At 35.3% G+C, this 19,113-nt stretch overlaps 1 protein-coding gene across 4 annotated transcripts in view; it reads left to right on the top strand.

Annotated features, from left to right (window-relative positions):
• VPS13B (vacuolar protein sorting 13 homolog B) overlaps positions 1-19,113 on the top strand; it is a gene marked incomplete at both ends in the record, with an annotated part of 598,760 nt that overhangs the window by 420,463 nt on the left and 159,184 nt on the right. For all 4 annotated transcript variants that reach the window (XM_084230016.1, XM_084230015.1, XM_084230017.1 and 1 more), the window contains one exon: positions 8,346-8,483. In XM_084230016.1, coding sequence (XP_084086142.1) covers positions 8,346-8,483 — 138 coding nt within the window. The remainder of the gene's footprint in view (positions 1-8,345; positions 8,484-19,113) is intronic.

Here is a 19,113-nt window from a genome sequence, read left to right as displayed (position 1 = left end):
CGTCGGGCAGCAGGAGAGGTCTGCGCGCCGGTAAAGATACAGTTTTGATCATTTTTACCAGCAAAGTACAGCAAAGCTGCCAGATCTATAATTTCTCCTCAACCAGAAGTTTTAATAGGGAAGCAAAATATACTAATATTTCAAGTGTTAGTAATTATTTTTTAATTAAAATATAAATACAAATAAGCTTAGCAGTTTGGAGGATCAAAATTGGGTACAATTTCTACTAAGAAGGAAAGCTTTTTATTTTTCACTTTTTTGTATTACTTTCCTCTTATTTTAGGTCAGCAGTAAAAATGATTTTTCAAAATTAATTAAAAAGACTAGGAAGAGGAAATACTTGAAAGACATTCCACACACCATACTGCTACTTTGTTTAGCATTTGTGTTTAAAAAAATAAAATAGTGACTACTATGAGTAATCCCATACAAACCACATTACTCCCATTATCTAATATAATATTCTCAGCAGTCCCACAACTTAATCATCTTCATTTTGGAAGCAAAACTCTGGGACTTGGTGAAGTTAAAATGAAAGGAACCAGGACTTATACCCAAATCTGTCTACTTCCAGACTTCATGTTCTTTTCGTGACCCTGCATTTTCTCCTGTGTTATAGTCACGTAAACTCTCCTCTAGAATAAAATGTAAAAAACTCCATGAAAGTATGGCTTTGTTCTCTAGGTCCTAGGTCAGTGGTGAACCATTTCACAAATCTTCTATGACAGTGTCATATCCCCTCCAGTTGTCAAGAAGAGTTCATCAAAAGCTGTTTCATCAACCTGACAGTCAGTGTTATTTCACAGCTCAAGCAGAGAGAACCTGTGGCAGCCTAGGACAGGCCTGGGCTCATTAACTATAGCAGACTTGGATATGTTTGTAACCCATAACAATAGGTTATTGAAGACTGCAAAAATATAAATAAAATATGTAACTCATTTCTTTTTAAAGCCAAGCAGTAGATTCTTCTGTACTTTTTGGAATGCATAAAATGAAGACAGGAGAAATCTTGAGGCTATTTGTAATGCTTCATCATATGAGCATTTATTTTAGGCTCCTGAGGAATTTGTGATGTTTTTATCATACACTATCAGAAAGAAAACTCATTCCAATGTATCAGACTAGAAAGTTACTGAAGTTTTAATGTTTAACAGTACTTTAAAAACATACTGATTTTAAGCATATTATCAGTAATGCAAACATTAGCATCAGTAGGATTTGATAATGAAGTATAATTTAATATTAAAATTTAGTAACATTGAGCAAAATTTTGTTACCCAGAATTATAAGGAACAACAGAAATGGATTAATACGGCAAAAAGTTAATACCAGCAGTGTGATAAATTATTTGCTTACTTAAGATGAAGTATGCTAATACCAAAATTAAAGGCTTATTTTCTGGACTTATCTACAAAAATTTGATTAATAAATTTATGTATGGTGTCAGATGTTAACTAGATTTATGGTGATCATTTTTCAAAATATATAAATATTGCATTATTATCTTGTACTCCTGAAGCTAATACAATATTATGCAGGGCCTCCCCAGTGGCGCATCGGATTGAGCGCAGCACTGTGAAGCTGTCCACTGCCTCTGCAGCGTGGGTCTGATTCCCAGCCGGCCAGGGAGCTACCCACATGGCATGGCAGACCTCTCTAGTCTTGCCCGCTGCACCCCTCAGCAGTGCTTTCGGTCTGTCTGCCTCTTCTGCTCCCTGCTCTGTCTCTGGTGGATCCTCTCACCCTCCCATGCCTCTGGCCTGTACCCAGCTCTTGAATAAATAAATAAAATCTTAAAAAAAAAACTATATGCAAATCATGCCTCAAAAAAAGGACTGTCTTTTTCCAGTGGCACAGGTTTCTAGAAACTCTCCACTATGTGAAAAATTAGTTTCCTTGACATTGCTACATATTTGTTAGCATTCATTTTCCACAAAAATGTAAAAGATAAAAGGTATCATGAGAAAATTGAGCTAAGGAGTGAAAAAAATAATTCTGACAATAGTTATCTTTCACATCAAAAATGTTTGGAACTGCCAGGGAAAATAATTATTGGTCTCACTTCTCTTTCTGTCCTTCTTTAACCAATCTACTTATAGAGATATTCTTGCACACAAAAGTGACCAAGAGAAAATAGAAATAGCCCTGGATTATCAACTCCTTTGTTAACATGTGGTTGATGAAATTAGCTGTTAGAGAAGAGAAGGCAGAGTGAGAAAGAAAATAATATTGATTTTGTGTCTTGCTTTTCCACTCTTTATAATAGATACTTAGCTTTCATAAGCAGATTTTTATGGTACTAAGCTCTTTAAAATTCAAATTTCCTTATTCATATGGCAAAAACAAGAAAACATTTTGTCCCCAATGAGTAGCACTTAGAAATATCTGGTATACTTCTGAAATTTATTATACATTTTGAGTGTTATGTCACTTAATATATAATGAAGTGACTGGATAGTGTTATATCCAGGAACTTATCATAACTGAAATCTGTGGGAGAATGTCTTCAAAATGAGACCTCAGTGAAAACTCAATTTAGTTATGGGGAAAAAAATGCTGCCACATAGCAGAATAATAAAGCTTTAAAAAATTGGTGGCGCAGGCGGTTGGGTGCCGCACCGTGAAGCTGTCTGCATCTCTGCAGCACCTGTTTGATCCCAGCTGGCCAGCAGGACCTCTTTTGTTGTGCCAGCTGCTCCCCTCAGCAGTGTATTTCGTCATTCTGCCTGTTCTGTTCCCCGCTCTGTCTCTGGTGAATCCTCTCACCCTCCCGCTCATCCAGCCTGTACCCCGGTTCTTGTATAAATAAATGAATAATCTTTTTTAAAAAATTGTAGCATTCAGGTGTTCTATATGAACTTGAAGAACAAATCTTTTTATTAAGTAATAGATTGCAAAGAAAATAAATGAGTTCATTTTCAGAGTTTCATTTTGAGTTGGCTATACTGAATCATGATATATTTTATATAATTGAAATGTTAAGCAGACATACTCTGTGAATATTTGCTATGGGTTAAAAATGATGATGCTGAGTGGCTCTACAAAAGACCACTTTTAACAGATTCAGATAGAGGAAAACCTCCAAAGCATTAAATGAAAGGAAGATTTTGTGACTAAAAGCAGTGTGATCTACTAACACTTAGATTACAGTCTCAATCCAGTCTCTGAAAGCCAGTTGTAGCTTGATCCATCTGGGAACAGACTTGAGACTTTCTGTATCTTCTCTTTGGGTGTTCCTTGTGACAAGGTGTGAAGTATATTCTTTTGGAAGCCAGGGCAATCCGGAAGAAAGGCAAATGCTTTTCATAGCAAATTGCTATGTCAGTAGCAATGTCTTATTGAAGTGAATTCTTACTGCTGCCAAATAATATTTATGGCTTGGAGCAGTTTGTCATTTGCTCTGAGCCATTTCCCACCCTGTGTTGCTCCTCTTAAATTATGACTTTCTTGTGCTTCTTAGGCTTGGGACAACAGTAGAAATATGCTCATCAACATCACCGGAAGCTAAGTCTCTTTAAGAGCTTCCTGCACTTGAATGAATCGGTATTTGCTAAGTATGGAGAAAATAACTAGCAAAATCTGAAGGAGCTTTCAACAGGAAAGTCATTCCTATTTGTCATTCCATTTATATTATATTCACAGCCTCTATAATCTTAGATTATCTGGCATTTTCCCAGTCGTATTATCCCTGAGGAATGTGTAATATGAATACTATTTTCTAGATCTGATGATGAAATTAAGGAGAAGTTAAGTTAAAGAAAGTATAGGAAGTCTGGAAGCTATGCCCCTTATCATCTAACCACTAGAGCATAGGGGACTAAATGTTAAGAGTAATTTTTTAAAAGATTTTATTTGTTTATGCATACAAGAACTGGCATATAGGCCAGAGGTGCAGGGGGTGAGAGGATTCACCAGAGACAAAGTGGGGAGCAGAACAGATGGATCTACTGAAATATATAGCTGAGGGGAGCAGCAGGCTAGACAAGAAAGGTCTGTTGTGCCATGTGGGTTAGCTCCCTGGCTAGGGATTGAACTTATGCCACAGTGGATGGCAATAGCCTATAAGTGCTGAGACTTTAAACCCCTGCACCACTAGGGAGGCCTCAAGGACTAAATATTAACTTGCAAACTTGAGCCATTTCTCTTACACCTTTAAGCTACTACTGCTGATTCATCTAACCACAATAACTCTAGGCATGTACACAGTATAAATTTTAGCTAAAATTGGGAGAGCAGCTACCAGTCCCTCATGCATTTGATATTCAACAACCATGTGACCTTTACCTTCTTGGATAGTCCTAATTTCATTTATTCTGTTCTGTTATTCCAATAAATACTGCTATACTTTTAATACAATTGTGCAGTAATATTTAATTGGGAAATAGTTATTAAAATTTTGGTTTCCTTTGATAGATTTCATAGGCTTTTATATTTGCTTTACTTTTTAATTTCTGTTCTACTTCCTACCATTTCTACTTTGTTTATTTTATCTCCTCTTAAGTCATATGCCTCAATGATTTCCCAGTACAGACACCTATGCTAGGTGCCAGAGGGCCAGGCCCTCTTGTTTCTACCAATAGAGAGGTAGCCTATGCAAAAATCTATCTCCCTTATTTGGAAAACTTTCCTTCACATTATCAGATTTTGTTGCACACACTCCCCATCCCCAGCCCCAATTTATATCTTGATGAAGTAAGGTACCAAGTATATAACCCTGGTTTTTTTCTTCAGCTCTAAATAACTTATATGTCCATATATTAGTAGATGCTTAAGATCATCCTAAAGTCTCCAGTACATTAAAAAACAGTGTATGTGTATGTATGCAAAAAAGATCTTTTACATTTCAATTTACTAAATCCGGTATCCTATTTCTTTGTGTTATTCACTTAAGACACTTGAAAGTTCTTCTATATTAGTATACAAGATTCACATACTCTTTTTATATCAGCAGCATAGTATTCTATGCTGTATTCACAGTACAGTCATAATTTATTTTACCATTTCTCTATAGATAAATATTTACATTTTGCCCCAGGATTTTAATATTACAAATGATACTACAGTCAACTTCTTTGGGCCTTTATCTACATACTATTATTTTCCTAAGATACAATCAGCTACAGCTGGTCTTATAATACAGTTGGCCTTTCTTTTTTTTTTTTTTTTAAAGATTTATTTTATTTATACATCCAGGGACTGGGGTATAGGCCAGAGGTATGGGGCTGGTGAGAGGATTCACCAGAGACAGAATGGGGAGCAGAATAGGCAGATTGGCTGAAGTGCACTGCTGAGGGGAGCAGCGAGCAAGATGAAGAGGTCTGCTGCGCCATGTGGGTTAGCTCCCTGGCCCTGGACCAAACTCATGCTACACTGGCTGCGGATAGTTTCACTGTCCTGAGACTTAACCGCTTGTGCCACTACGGAGGCCCCAATTGGCCTTTCTGATCACAAGGACATGAATATTTAGAACTTTAGTAGGTACTAATTTTCAGTCCTCTTTTCCATGCAACAATACTGTATTTATACTTTTAGCCACTATATGTGGGATTGTCCTTTTCTTCTTCTCCACCCCCACCCCCGCCGCCTTAGAGATGTTATCTGTCTTTTTAACTTGTATTAATATGATAAATAAAAATTGTATTTGGTGTTTTGATTTTTATGTGCCTGATTAATAGGAAGATTGGACAATGTTTTCCTATTTTTCATAAAATAATGTTCTCCAGAAAGATTATACAGCTTAAAGATAAAAACAAAATCTTAAAAATGCTTCAGGAAGCTATAGGAAAATGCATAATCACTTAGGGAAAAATCCATAAAATAAAGCTTAATAGATGTTTGACCATATCTATTAAAAAAGGGGGGGGGTTGTATTCAAAAAGCATCAGATACAGTTAAATGATGGTTAGGATTTAAGAGGAAATATTTGCTACATATGAGAAACAAAACATTAATGCCCATACTATATAAAGAGCTCATAGAAGTATGGGGAAAAAAACAACCCAATAGAAAAATAAATAAATAAATCTTTTGTAGAAGAGGAGTCCTAAAGGGCCAATAAATGAAAAGATGCTTAAGCTGTTCTTTTTGAACTATAATCGATAGCAAATGGCTGTCTTATGTCAATATACAGACCTTCTTGATTCTTTTAAACAATTGTATGGATTACCATTGTTTATTTCTGTTCATGGCATTTAGGTTGTTTTCCTCTTTTTTCTATGATTCTACAATGTGTACGTGTGTTACACAGGCTTTATCAGTTTTTCTAGTCTTAGATCGATAGGTGAAAATTTCTGTTTTATTTTAAAAGATTATTTCTTTGATTATTGCTAAGATTTAGTATCTTTTTTTCCCCAGTTGTCTTTATTGAGGAAAAGTTCATTTACATCATTTATTTGCTTTAGGGTTTATAGTATCTTTTAATGTTACTATTTTTAAATGCTTATAGCCATTTGTTTTTATTTACTGTCTTCACTAGATAATTGCTTTTTCTGTCTTCTACCCATTTTCCTGTTGGTATCTATATAAATTATGTAAACAGTATATATTTATTTTCTGTCATATAAGTTTAAATACACAAAAACTGTAACTTGTTTTACTTATTTTTAGTTTTGCTTACCGTTTTTAATACATCATATCAATATTTCTGCATCAGTTTAATTTATCTATGTTCATTATTCAGTTATTTACATCACTTACCTCTCTCAGATCAGTGTTCCCTCCCAAGATTGTATCCCCTTCAAAATGAAGAATTATGTCTCCTCATATAAGCCCAGCAGCTACCACTTACTTGATAATAACTGCTTCTTGATGACTAGATAGGTGAAACCCTAGAGAGAGATACCCAGATCCTGACAAATTATATAGTTCCTGCAAGCTAATTATAGATCCTACCAAGAACAAAGTTTTGCCATCCTTTCACCAGACTTGACCATTATGCTTGAGAGAGTAATATAGTGTTACTATGTAATGGATCTACTATACATATTCTCACTGCTTTAAATTCACTTATCATATATAAAAAAAGAAGAATGTACTAGCTTAGTGTTTGATCTTTACCACATAGATCTAACGTCACGATCAATTGCTTTCAGTATTTTCTTTGAAATCACATAAAGGTTCATGTGCCAAATTTCATAAGAATCACATGATAAGGTCAAGAAATACAAATTCCAAGGCAGAATTTATATGCCCCATTCACATATGACAGTAATACTATCTAACCATATGTTGAATATAATACACTGTATGTAAATGCTATTCTTGAAAGCAATCCAATCAATAAAACCTAAAGTAAATAACGCTTTAATAACACATTTCAAATCAACTGAAAATGGAATAGATGGATTCTATGGCAAGAACATCCCTATAAAATTGACATTCAGAGGCCTTTAAAACAGAATAAAATAATCTTGAAACTAAAAAAAACTGAATATTTGGAAGTTTTTAAAAAGTGTACTATAACGTGTATGCCAAGATGCCACATTCATTTATATTTAAAGAGCTATTTTGATAAAAAACTGTTTGCTAAGTATTAAAAAGCTAATTCAGTTTGCCATCACACCAATAGCTAAAAAATATTTTTAAAAATATGCAATATTAGCCAGAAAAAAGTAACAAAATAAATACTCAGTATTTAACAGAAAAGGTCAAAGGTGTTTTAATCATAATTGGAACTATTAAAAGATTGACCAATTTTTATCGTTATGGGAAAGCTACTGAAGTTAACTTCAAAAGCCTACCAGTAAAAAGTGATTGTGGTATCAGTAAAACACTGAAACAGATCAAATAACCCCTAAGTAGTGCTAATCCACTGATCTTTGAACATGTATATGCCTTTTTAAGCTGAAAAGGTTGCCCTTTTTTTTTTCTTAATTTGTTTCCAACAACCCGTTGGGGGAAAAAACCCAATAAATTCAACTGTTAACAGTCAGGAGCTCAGAATACAGGAACTTTACATTTATTCAAAGATGATATAAGACCTAAACTGTCTTTTCCTTTTTGTCATGGTTCTGCATCTCTTTCCTGTTTTATTTTAGGCTACAATTAAAAAAATAATAATTTTTTTTTTTAGGCAACATTGGTTTGTAACAATTGTATGTAATTCAGAGGCACAGGATGGTGTCTCCTCAGATGCATGTCGTTATACCACACCCACCACCACGGCGCCCATGGTCCTGTCTTTCATGATACAAATATACATATTCTTTTTTATAAACAACTATGCCTACAAACAAATGAATTAAATGAAGGTTACATACAGTTATTTAAGCATTTTTTCCTCTTGGCCCATCAGTGCAACAAAAATCATATAATTAATGATTTTAATATCCATTTTGTCACTGCAGATCCTGGAAAGACTTTGCCTGAAGCCCTTGATTACTGTACGGTTTGGCTACAGACAGTGCCTGGGGAAATAGACAGCAAAAGTGGAATCCCACCTTCCCTTGTAACACTACAAATTAAAGACTTTCTAAATGGACCAGGTAAGAAAGTAATAATTGTTGGGGTATCATTTAATAAGGGTGAGAACTAAGCCCCCGATCTTTGTCCAACAGAAAGGTTTGAGAGGCTTGAATAGATAAAGGGAATTGATAAGGTTGCTGGGGAACCAGGCCAACAATGGGTGTACATTATTTTCATGTGAGTATTTTAATTTATATCTAGAGTGTGTTAGTAACATTGGCATTCCTTGCCAAAAATGAATAGTCCTTTTTTTTCCAAAAATATACTCTCTTTGGAGAGTATATTTCCAAAAATATACTCTCTTTATTTCTACCTTTTCTATTAACTGTGTCATCTTAGGAAGTTGACCTCCTATGCCTCAGTTTCCGTAACTATAAATGAAGATAATAAAATTAGTAATGAGTGCAAGATAGATAGATGGACAAATGTGACACAAGATAGACATACATAAGATAGTATACCTAGGTAGATAAATATGTCCGGTGCACTTATAGACTCAAGAAATAGGCACTATAATCATTCCTATTTTATGAATTAGGAAACTAAGAAAAGTGAAGTAAATTGCCCAAGCCCAGGTTCTCAGAGGAACCATTCGAACCCAGGTCTCTGATTCCAAAGACCTACATCTTAACTTCTATAATATATTAATTTTAGCTAACTAAAAAAATTTTCCTGTCTTCCTTTTATCTCCTCCTCCTTCTCTTTTCCCCACTCTATTTCTTCTTCTATTATCTCATGATTCTCCTCTTTTCTTCCCTTACCTCAGTGAGATCTTAGCTGTTTATATAACAAAAAATACTATATTTTCCTTTTCCTTTTATTTTATACTTACAGTGCTTTAGAACATACTCGTCTTCAGAAGAATACTTATTATTACTTCATTAAGAATTAGAACATTGGGGCCTCCCTGGTGGTGCAAGGGGTTAAGACATAGCACTGTGGCGCTATCTGCAGCTACTGCAGCACCAGTTCAATCCCTGGCCAGGGAGGTTACCCACATGGCACAACAAACCTCTCCTGACTTGCCTGCTGCTCCCCTCAGCAGTGTATTTCAGTCAATCTGCCTGTTCTGTTCCCCACTCTTTGTCTCTAGTGAATCATCTCACACCCACATCTCTGACCTGTACCCCAGTTCTTGTATGCATAAATAAATATATCTTTAAAAAGAAAATAATTAGAACAGATCTCCAACAATACTTTGCGAGGCATAGTTTTTATGAGTGAAAATTACCCTTCTGTGAATCTGGTTGAATGTGCATGCTGTGGCATGCCAGTGTTCTTATGATTTGTGACTATAGCTGGAAAGGGCAATTCATCATCATCTGGAGTAAGCAGAGCCTAAAACTACCTTACTGACCCTTTCACTCAGACCTGGTTCATCTAAGTATGTTTCTCCAGTGGGAACTAAAAGGTGTAGAAATGTGAAGAGCTATTTCTAATCATAAGTATCTAGACATGGTTATAAAGACTCAAAGGAAAGTAAGAGGCTGACGAGAAAAGCTATGGAAGTCGTTGAAGTTGGAAGAAGTCCTTGGGGTGAGGTGATGGATAAATTGAAAGGAGTGTGAGTGCTAGTACTTCATGAGTGTGAAGTACCATGTTTAATTGAATCCAAGACTGTAAAGAGACATCAATTGTAGGAAAAAACATGTTGTGTATCGCTAAGAAAGAGGAAGAAAATGTGTTATTTAAACTTTGATATGGCACTTTTTACTATCAGTTGCAAGATACTACCTGACTTCAGATTTGTGCATATGTGAAAGAAAGAAAATGTTGGAATGGAAGAAACAGTATATAAACATACGGTTCTATATGGAAGAGTGACAAGGAAACGGGTTTATCTGTTATTTCTGATTTTTAGTTTCTGATTTGTTTTTATGCACAGTCTCTCACTTTGACTGGAAAGTTCTCTTGTAGTTTACTTTTGTTGGATTTATTTATAAAAGGTATGAGATCTGCAAGTCATTGGCAAATTATGCATCAAATAAATTGAATTTTAAATCTCAATTAGTGAATAAAAACATATATTTATAGTTCTAGTATTTTGATTATAGCAGAATATAATTTTTTTAAATAGTTTTATGTTTGTGTTTCTTTTACTTTTTAAAATTAGATATAGGTCATTTCTAATTTTATGCTCATTCAATAGTAGTGATAATCTGTTTGGAAATTCAAACTTGTAAGTGAATTGAAATAGTTATTTTATTTGACACCAGTGCTTCTGAAACTTGAATCTGCATTTGAAGCATCTCTAGTTGCTTGTTAAAATGCAAATTGTGATTTCATAGTTATAGAGGGTAAGAATGAAATTCCACATTTCTAGCAAGCTTTCAGGTAAAGTGGATACTGTCTTCTGGGAACCATATTTTTGTACCACAGTTTCATGTGACTCAAATGTTTTTAATAGCATCAGTTACAGTTGTTAAGGGCCAAACTGCAGATAATAAGAGAGGAGAAGATACAAAGAATGGTAGATGGTTTATTGAATGTTGTTTTTATTATGAAAAATCAAATACAATATTCAATGAATGATTTAAGTTCTACAAATCCAAAACATTTTAACCAAGAGTGCTTTTCTTTATATATTTGAAGAAAGATAGTTTAAATGACATATCATTTGTGTGGGAGTCCACTAAATCACTAACTGAGCAGCCTTGAACTGCTCCAGAATATTACTATCTTAGAAGAAAATTTCCTTACTGTAAACAATTTGTCAAGTACATAAGTAGGGCCTCCCTGGTGGCGAAGCGGTTGAGCACTGGGTTGCTAAGCTGCCCACAGCCTCTGCAGTGCCAGTTCAATTCCTGGCCGCTGGGCGAGGGCCCCACATGGCGCACAGACCTCCCCTGCCGCCCACTGCTCCCCTCAGCAGTGTATTTTGTCTGTCTGCCTGTTCTGCTCTCCGCTCTGGCTCTGGTGAATTCTCTCACCCTCCCGCGCTTCTGACTGTACCCAGTGCTTGTATAAATAAAAAAATAAATAAATCTTTAAGAAGAATAATAATAAAGTACCTAAGTATATGCTTTGCCACAGAATTATTACAGTCTCTCACTACACTGCCACTCTATATTAATTTAGAGATCAGTGGTACTAACAGGACACATTAAAGCATTTCTTGCCATAGGGAGTGTATCATAGATTTTTGGCAATGCAAGAAAATCATCTTTTCCAAATTTTAGGTAATAGTATACTAAAGGGAATATATTATTTATGCTAAGATTAGGAAAGCAAACTTCCATTCTATCATATTCCCCAATATCATTTCCTTCCCTTGAAAAATAAAAAAGGGCTTTTAAAAACTACTACAAATAATGCTTCTAATTTTTATGCAGTGTTGCCATTGAGGATATTTCACCACTATTAATTTCTTAATCTATATGTACATCTTAAGTGTCATTTTCAAAAATGTTTTAGGCTTCATTCATAAAGTAGTATATTTTCATTTATTCTTGCCCTTAAATTAGGGTTACAGTAGCAATAAAAGTTACAACCACAAAAATTTGAGAAAATACTACAGGGACCTTACTATTGTTTCATAAAAGTGCAAACTTAGCAGCTTTTTTAAGTCTTTTGAATTTATTTTTCAGGTATTATTTTATCTAAGCTAGATAATACAAATGTTGCTATTTAGCATTTGTTTTGGGAAAACTTACTCAGAGTTCTCCAGTGTCCCCTTTTCCTCTGCTCACTTAATAGTACATTAGAGCAAATGAGAGGTTCCAACTTCTATATCACAAAACCCTTCAGAGCTCTGTCAACCCCCACTTCCTTCCATCAGAGGCAGCAATTGTACCCATTAGCAAGGTCAGTGGCTTGGAGAAACCTGGAAAACAGCAGCTACCAGAAACCCACTAGAATAATATCTCCAGCAGGTGATAGATTAGTTGGAACAAATTGGAACCATTGCAGTTCAGCAATCCTGATTTCTTTCAAGCTGTTTTTAAAATGTCGTCATTTTAATACACAATCTAAGCCCTGCGGAACAGTCCACAGCAGGTTAATTTGAATCATATGATGTGTCACTGCCCTCAGCTGACATGAGCTCTATTCCATGTGTGAAGCCATAATAAATCCATTCCCAACCGAGGAAAATTCCCCGTGAGAAGGTGAACTAATCCAGGCCTCACACTGGCATGCTAGCCCTCCATAATTGAAAGCAGGGCCACCTGTTCCCAGCACAGTCAGCCTATAGAGAAAAAATTAGCTTTAGATCAGATACTTCTTATATTGAAAAATCATTCATACTTCTTGCAAATCTAAATTCAGCTGTGAATTGCTTGGTATGACATCATACAGAAACGTAGGAATGTGCTCACTTGATCCCAGTTTAAAAGTTGTGTTAACCATAGGATTTCTTAACTTTGAAATGAAAAATTTTTTTAATTTAATGAGAGCTGACACGTGAGAAGAACTGGGAAGGGTGCAGATTTTTCTAATTAACTCAGGGTCATTTGCAAAAACATTTGAGCTCCCTGGTATTTTTTTTCATTGTTCTTTTGCAGACATATTTTTGAATACTGTCACTGTAGTCATGAAATGACATTTAAATGACAACAAAGGAAAAAATGCCAAATTGAAAGAACATTCCCACATCATTTATGTTTTATTATAAGTTGATTAGCATACCACACATAAGTAACATGATGTTATTAAAAACAGTTTTGACAGCAATTTCACATTTCTTTAATTTTAGTATACCTGGTTTCTCTAGTTGAAACACATTAGCACTGATCTTTCTTTTAATAAAATCACTACTTTGCTCTTGTTTAACCTATTCATTAGTTTTCCTATGTAATTTTCAGATCAGCTGTGTACCAGTTTCACCACTGGTTTTATTTTTGTTTTAAATTTTTATTTGACTTTTAATTGATTTTAATCCTATTTTGAATACTACTTTCTGGATAAATTTACAGTTTTATCGATTGCAGTAATTTTAATCTCCTTTACATTTTCATAAAAGTTGGGTTTTATTAATATGAACCTCAGGACATTTATTTATTTATTATTTGAATTTTATTTTTATATTCCCCATACAATTACAACCCCTTTATTTGTTTGACCCCAAGCCCTCCTTTTTCCACCCCCCACCCCATATAGAGTGTCTCTGGTTCATAGTTGATTGTTGATTTTGATATTTTCTTTCTTATAGTTATTTTTTCTCGTTCCCTTATTTAAGTTTTCTAGATTCCTGCTATGAGTGAGACCATCCGGTATTTTTCTTTTTCTTTCTGGCTTATTTCGCTGAGCATGATCCCTTCCAGCTCCATCCATGTCGCTGCAAATTGCATGTGTTTATCTTTTTTGAATGCTGAGTAATATTCCATGGTGTATATGTACCACATCTTCTTGATCCAGTCATCTGTTTTTGGGCATTTGGGTTGTTTCCAAAGCTTAGCTATTGTAAATAGTACTGCTATAAACATAGGGGGGCAGGTGCTCTTTGGAATTGATGTTTCTGTGTCCTTTGGGTAAATACCTAGGAGTGGAATTGCTGGATCATATGGAAGCTCTATGTTTAGTAGGTCCAGAAATCTCCACACAGCTCTCCATAGTGGTTGGACCAGTTTGCACTCCCACCAACAGTGCAGGAGATTTCCTTTTTCTCCACAACCTCACCAACATTTGTTGTTGCTAGTTTTTTTAATATGTGCCATTCTCACTGGTGTAAGATGGTATCTCATGGTAGTTTTGATTTGCATTTCCCTGATGACAAGTGATGTTGAACATTTTTTCATATGCCTGTTGGCCATTTGCATTCCCTCTTCAGAGAAGTTTCTTTTTACCTCTCTGCCCATTTTTTGACTGGATTATTTTCTTTGTTTTTGTTGAGTCTCATCAGCTCTTTGTAGATTTTTGTGATCAGTCCTTTATCATTAGTGTTGTGAGCGAAAATGTTCTCCCAGTCAGTGGGGTTTCTCTTTGTTTTTGTTATTGTCTCTTTTGCTGTGCAGAAGCTCTTTAATTTGATGTAGTCCCAGCTGTTGATCTTTGCCTTCACTATCACTGCTTTGGGTGATGTGTCTGTAAAGATGTCTTTGATGTGCATATCATGTAGTGTTTCACCTATATTTCCTTCTATGTATTTTATGGTTTCAGGTCTTATGTCTAGTTCTTTAATCCATTTTGAGTTGGTTTTTATGCATGGTGTTAGGTAGTAGTAAAGCTTCATTCTTTTGCATGTAGCAACCCAGTTTTCCCAGCACTATTTATTGAACAAACTGTCTTTGCTCCAATGCATATTCTTTGCTCCTTTGTCAAAGATTAGTTGGCCATAAATCTGTGGGTTTATTTCTGGATTTTCTATTCGATTCCATTGGTCTGTGTGTCTGTTCTTTTTCCAGTACCATGCAGTTTTGATGATTATGGCTTTGTAGTATAGTTTGAATCCTGGGAGTGTGATGCCTCCATTCCCTTCTTTTTATTTCAGGAGAGCTTTGGCTATTTGGGGTTTTTGGTGGTTCCAAATGAATTTCATCAATAATTGTTCCATTTCTTTGAAGAATGACATTGAAATTTTTATTGGAATAGCATTGAATCTGTATGTTGCTTTTGGTAGGATGGCCATTTTAATGTTTATTCTTCCAATCCATGAGTAGGGGATGTCTTTCCATTTCTTTGTGTCTTCTTCTATTTCTTTTAACAGTGTTTTATAGTTTTCTTTGTATAGGTCCTTTACCTCTTTTGTTAGATTTATTCCCAAGTATTTGATTTTTTTTGTTTTGATAATAAAAGGGATGGTTTTTTTGGTTTCTTCTTCAGATTTATTGTTTGTATATAGGAAGGCTAGTGACTTTTGTGTGTTGATTTTGTATCCTGCCACTTTACTGAACTGATTGATGAGTTGAATTAGTTTTTCTGTGGAGTTTTTGGGGTTCTCTATGTATATTATCATATCATCTGCAAATAGAGATAGTTTGACTTCTTCTTTTCCTATTTGGATTCCTTGGATGTCTTTCTCTTGTCTTATTGCTCTGGCTAGGACTTCCAGTATTATATTGAAAAGCAGTGGTGAGAGTGGACATCCTTGTCTTGTTCCAGATCTTAATGGGAATGCTTTCAGCTTTTCGCCATTGAGAATGATACTGGCTGTTGGCTTGTCATATATGGCCTTTATGATGTTGAGGTATGTTCCTTGTATCCCAGAAATTTCAAGGGCTTTTATCATGAATGGGTGTTGCACTTTGTTGACATCTATTGATATTATCTATTGATATTATCATATGAACCTCAGGACATTTAAACGTATAGTTGACAAGGGACCAAACTTTCAATTTGATGTATTTTTATATGTAAGAGTATCTATCAGTAGATTTGCCATTGCTGTTTCAGAGGCAAAAATTAATGTTTACTGCTGAGGTATTCATAGATTTTTTTTTATTGAAATATTTTGACATATATCATTGTGAAGATTTAAAGTACACAACATGTTGATTTATTTATCTTGTAATATAATTACCCTTATTAATGATAGTTAGCCCGTATGTCACATCACATAATTATGAGTTCTTTTTTTGAGGAGGGAGTAAATATCCAGTCTATCACATCATTCAAATAGGTTTACTTATATGAAGTAGAAATCTTAGGTTGTTGATCCCCAAATATGTGCATTTTTGAAATGTTCTTACTTCACCTGGTGAACTCTATTCTTATTTTCTTTTATTACTGAATTCTTTACTGTGCAGAGATTAAATAAGACATCTTGAAGGTGACTGATTTAGGGAAACTGAGATACCTGCAAAAGATGACCCAAATAGGGCCTCCCGGGTAGCGCAGCGGTTGAGCACTGGGTTGCAAAGCTGCCCGCAGCCTCTGCAGTGCCGGTTCGATCCCCAGCTGCTCCCCGGCCACTGGAGGAGGGTCCCACATGGCGCGCAGGCCTCTCCTGCCGCCCGCTGCTCCTCTCAGCAGTGTACTTTGGTCCTTCTGCCTGCTCTGCTCCCCGCTCTGGCTCTGGTGAATTCTCTCACCCTCCTGCATGTGGGAAATGAAGAAAGGAAGTGGGAAATGAAGAGTGAGAAATGAAGAAAAGGAATATGATTTTTAATATAAGAAGATTCAAAACAAGAGAAGGCATTTTTTGTATTTAATTTAGTTAATTCATTTCTCTTAGTGTTGCCCTGATGGTTAACCCTTTAATTCTTATCTGTTTCTAGAAATAGAACCCATGTCCAGACCCCTAGACTAGAGTCCTGTCTCTGTTGATTCAATTTTACTACCAGGCTATCTGCTACATTTAAAAAATGTAAACTAGTTAATAAAACTGTAAAAACCTTGACTTTTACATTTCTTGCATTTTATAGGTTCCAGTTTGTGGTTGCAGCATTACATTATTGTAGTTTATTTTCCCCACGATTTTATCAAAATGAAATAGTAAACTTGATGTCAGGATGTCAAATAGAGTATGAACCAAGAATTTTCAAATGCAGGAAAATCTTTTATTATGTCAACCTTACTTTTTCAAACATAACTCGTATTTTAGGAAGAAATGAGAAAAGTGGATGGCTTTTAATTAACTGATATTCTAATAAACTTTTATTCAGATAACAACTTGATTTTAATACCAAATTTTCCCCTGTAAAATCTTTTAGTGCCATAGAATGAAGGACCTTTAAGACTTCTTCAAAAGTTTGACTTGACAGTGGTGCCTCCAGGAAACTTAACAAATTTAACTAAGCAATAGGACCCACAGAGTCATAGAACTTGGTGTGAGGTGGTGAGATGGTAGGAGGCCAGCATAAGGTGTTATGCTGGGAAGTTAATGGTGTGGCAATTGTTTAGTCTTTATTTCTTCTTGTGGTCTAATTTTTTAAGAATTCTTTCCTCTACTGTTCGGTGTTCCTCTGCCGATGGCATTTGGGGGATAATTTTCTCATAACAAGTTGTAGATTAAAGTAGAAGAGACAAAGAACATTATCTGACTTCTAACTCTAACTTTCTAATTTTGTGCTTGCGTACAGCTCTTCTTCCCCTAACTCTATAGCCATTTGCCTTCCCGAGGACATCTGTCCTGAACCTTCTATTCTTATCTCTGTATAGATAATAACTTCAGCTCTCTCTTTGATGCTCACAATTCACAAATTCCTACCTCTGGTTTTGACTCCTTGTTCAACTTCAGAAATATTTTTCCATCTTCCTATAAGGTTTAGTTATTTAAAATTCAGCATGTTCATATTAAATGCTGTCATTTTTCTCCCCTTTCCTTGTTCTTTCCTGCCCTTAGTACTCTTTGAATTTCTTTACATGTGCCAGTAATAGCAACATTTCAGTCATGTCCACTCAAAATCTTACTAGCACCTTCGATTCATTCTTCTTTTTATTCCAAATCCTTTAGGCTTTTCCTTTGAAATGGGGCTCCATTATACCTACTATTTCCCTAGTGTAGGTTTATGCCCTGATTTCTTCTTCGGGGTATCATATGACAGCCCTCCCTTCAGATTTTCCTATTATTCTATAATCCTGCCCTCTATGCTCCTGTTAGATTAACTTTCCCTGCCAACCTTATGTGAAATTTGAATACCTACCTCCCTCAGTTCCTCAAGTCAAACTTTCCCCAGCTTTGAGTCTCTATAATGTCGTATCACCTAGACAATCAGGTTTAGCTATCATTAAGTAAGTGAGATCATTTTATTTCTTTGAGCCTGAGTATTTTCTTCTATAACATAAGAGAGTTGTTCTAAGAACCTTCAAGTTCTAAAATGATGGCTGTAATCCCCAATGGAATTATTCATTTATTTTTACAACAAATATTTATGAGCAATTACCATATTCCATGTGTTGTTCTAAGCATTGGATATATAGCAAAAGTTTGTCTTTTCTCTTATGAAACGTACACAGTTTAGTAGAAAAGATAATTTGATTACCAAATAGTCATACAAAGTTACATGAAGTTATAAAGTAGTATGTGTCATGAAATTCTATGAATTCATAAGAAGAGAGACTTAGGGAAGCTTCTCTGAGTAAATGACACTTGAGCTGAGTTCTGTGGGAGTTAACCAAGGATAGAGAAGGGAGGGTGGGCTTCTGAAAGAATGTTTGCAAAAGTTTATGTGGGTGTGGGGACGGGGCTCATGCCTTTTTGATGGAAATGGGAAGGAAAGGATGAGGAACTATATGAGGTGAGTCGGTAGAGACAGAGGCCAGGCCTTGCTGATCATAATAAAGATGTTAGGATTTTTATCATAAAAGGAGGGAAGGAGCCATTGAAGAGCTTTAAGCAACACATGTATGTGATGGTGGAGGGGAGAGGGTATGTGTGGTTATATTTACATTTTTAAAAGATAGCTCTAGTTGCAGGGTACAAAATAGATAGTGAGGACTAGAATAGATGCAAGTACCCAATTAGAATACTGGAGTAGTACTGGTAAGAGAGAATGATAACTGAGTCAGGGACTGGTTATAGAAATGTGAGAAGTGAAAGACTTGGTAGATATTGGGAAGCCAAAATCCAAAAATTGTGGTAATGGAATAGAGTGGATGGAGGATAAGGAAGATTTAAATGCTTGCATAAATACTGAGTTTCTGGCTGGTCTAAGTTGATGTACCATGGAGTAAACTGTGTTCCCCAATGCCTCCAAAATTCAAATTTTAAAGTCCTGATCCCCACTCTCATGGTATTTTTTTTTAATAGAGGCATGTTTTATTTATTTATTT

The sequence above is a fragment of the Talpa europaea genome (assembly GCF_964194135.1).
Source record: "Talpa europaea genome assembly, chromosome: 3".
In the NCBI taxonomy this organism is placed as follows: Eukaryota; Metazoa; Chordata; class Mammalia; order Eulipotyphla; family Talpidae; genus Talpa; species Talpa europaea.
This window is presented reverse-complemented; position numbering and strand designations above follow the sequence as displayed.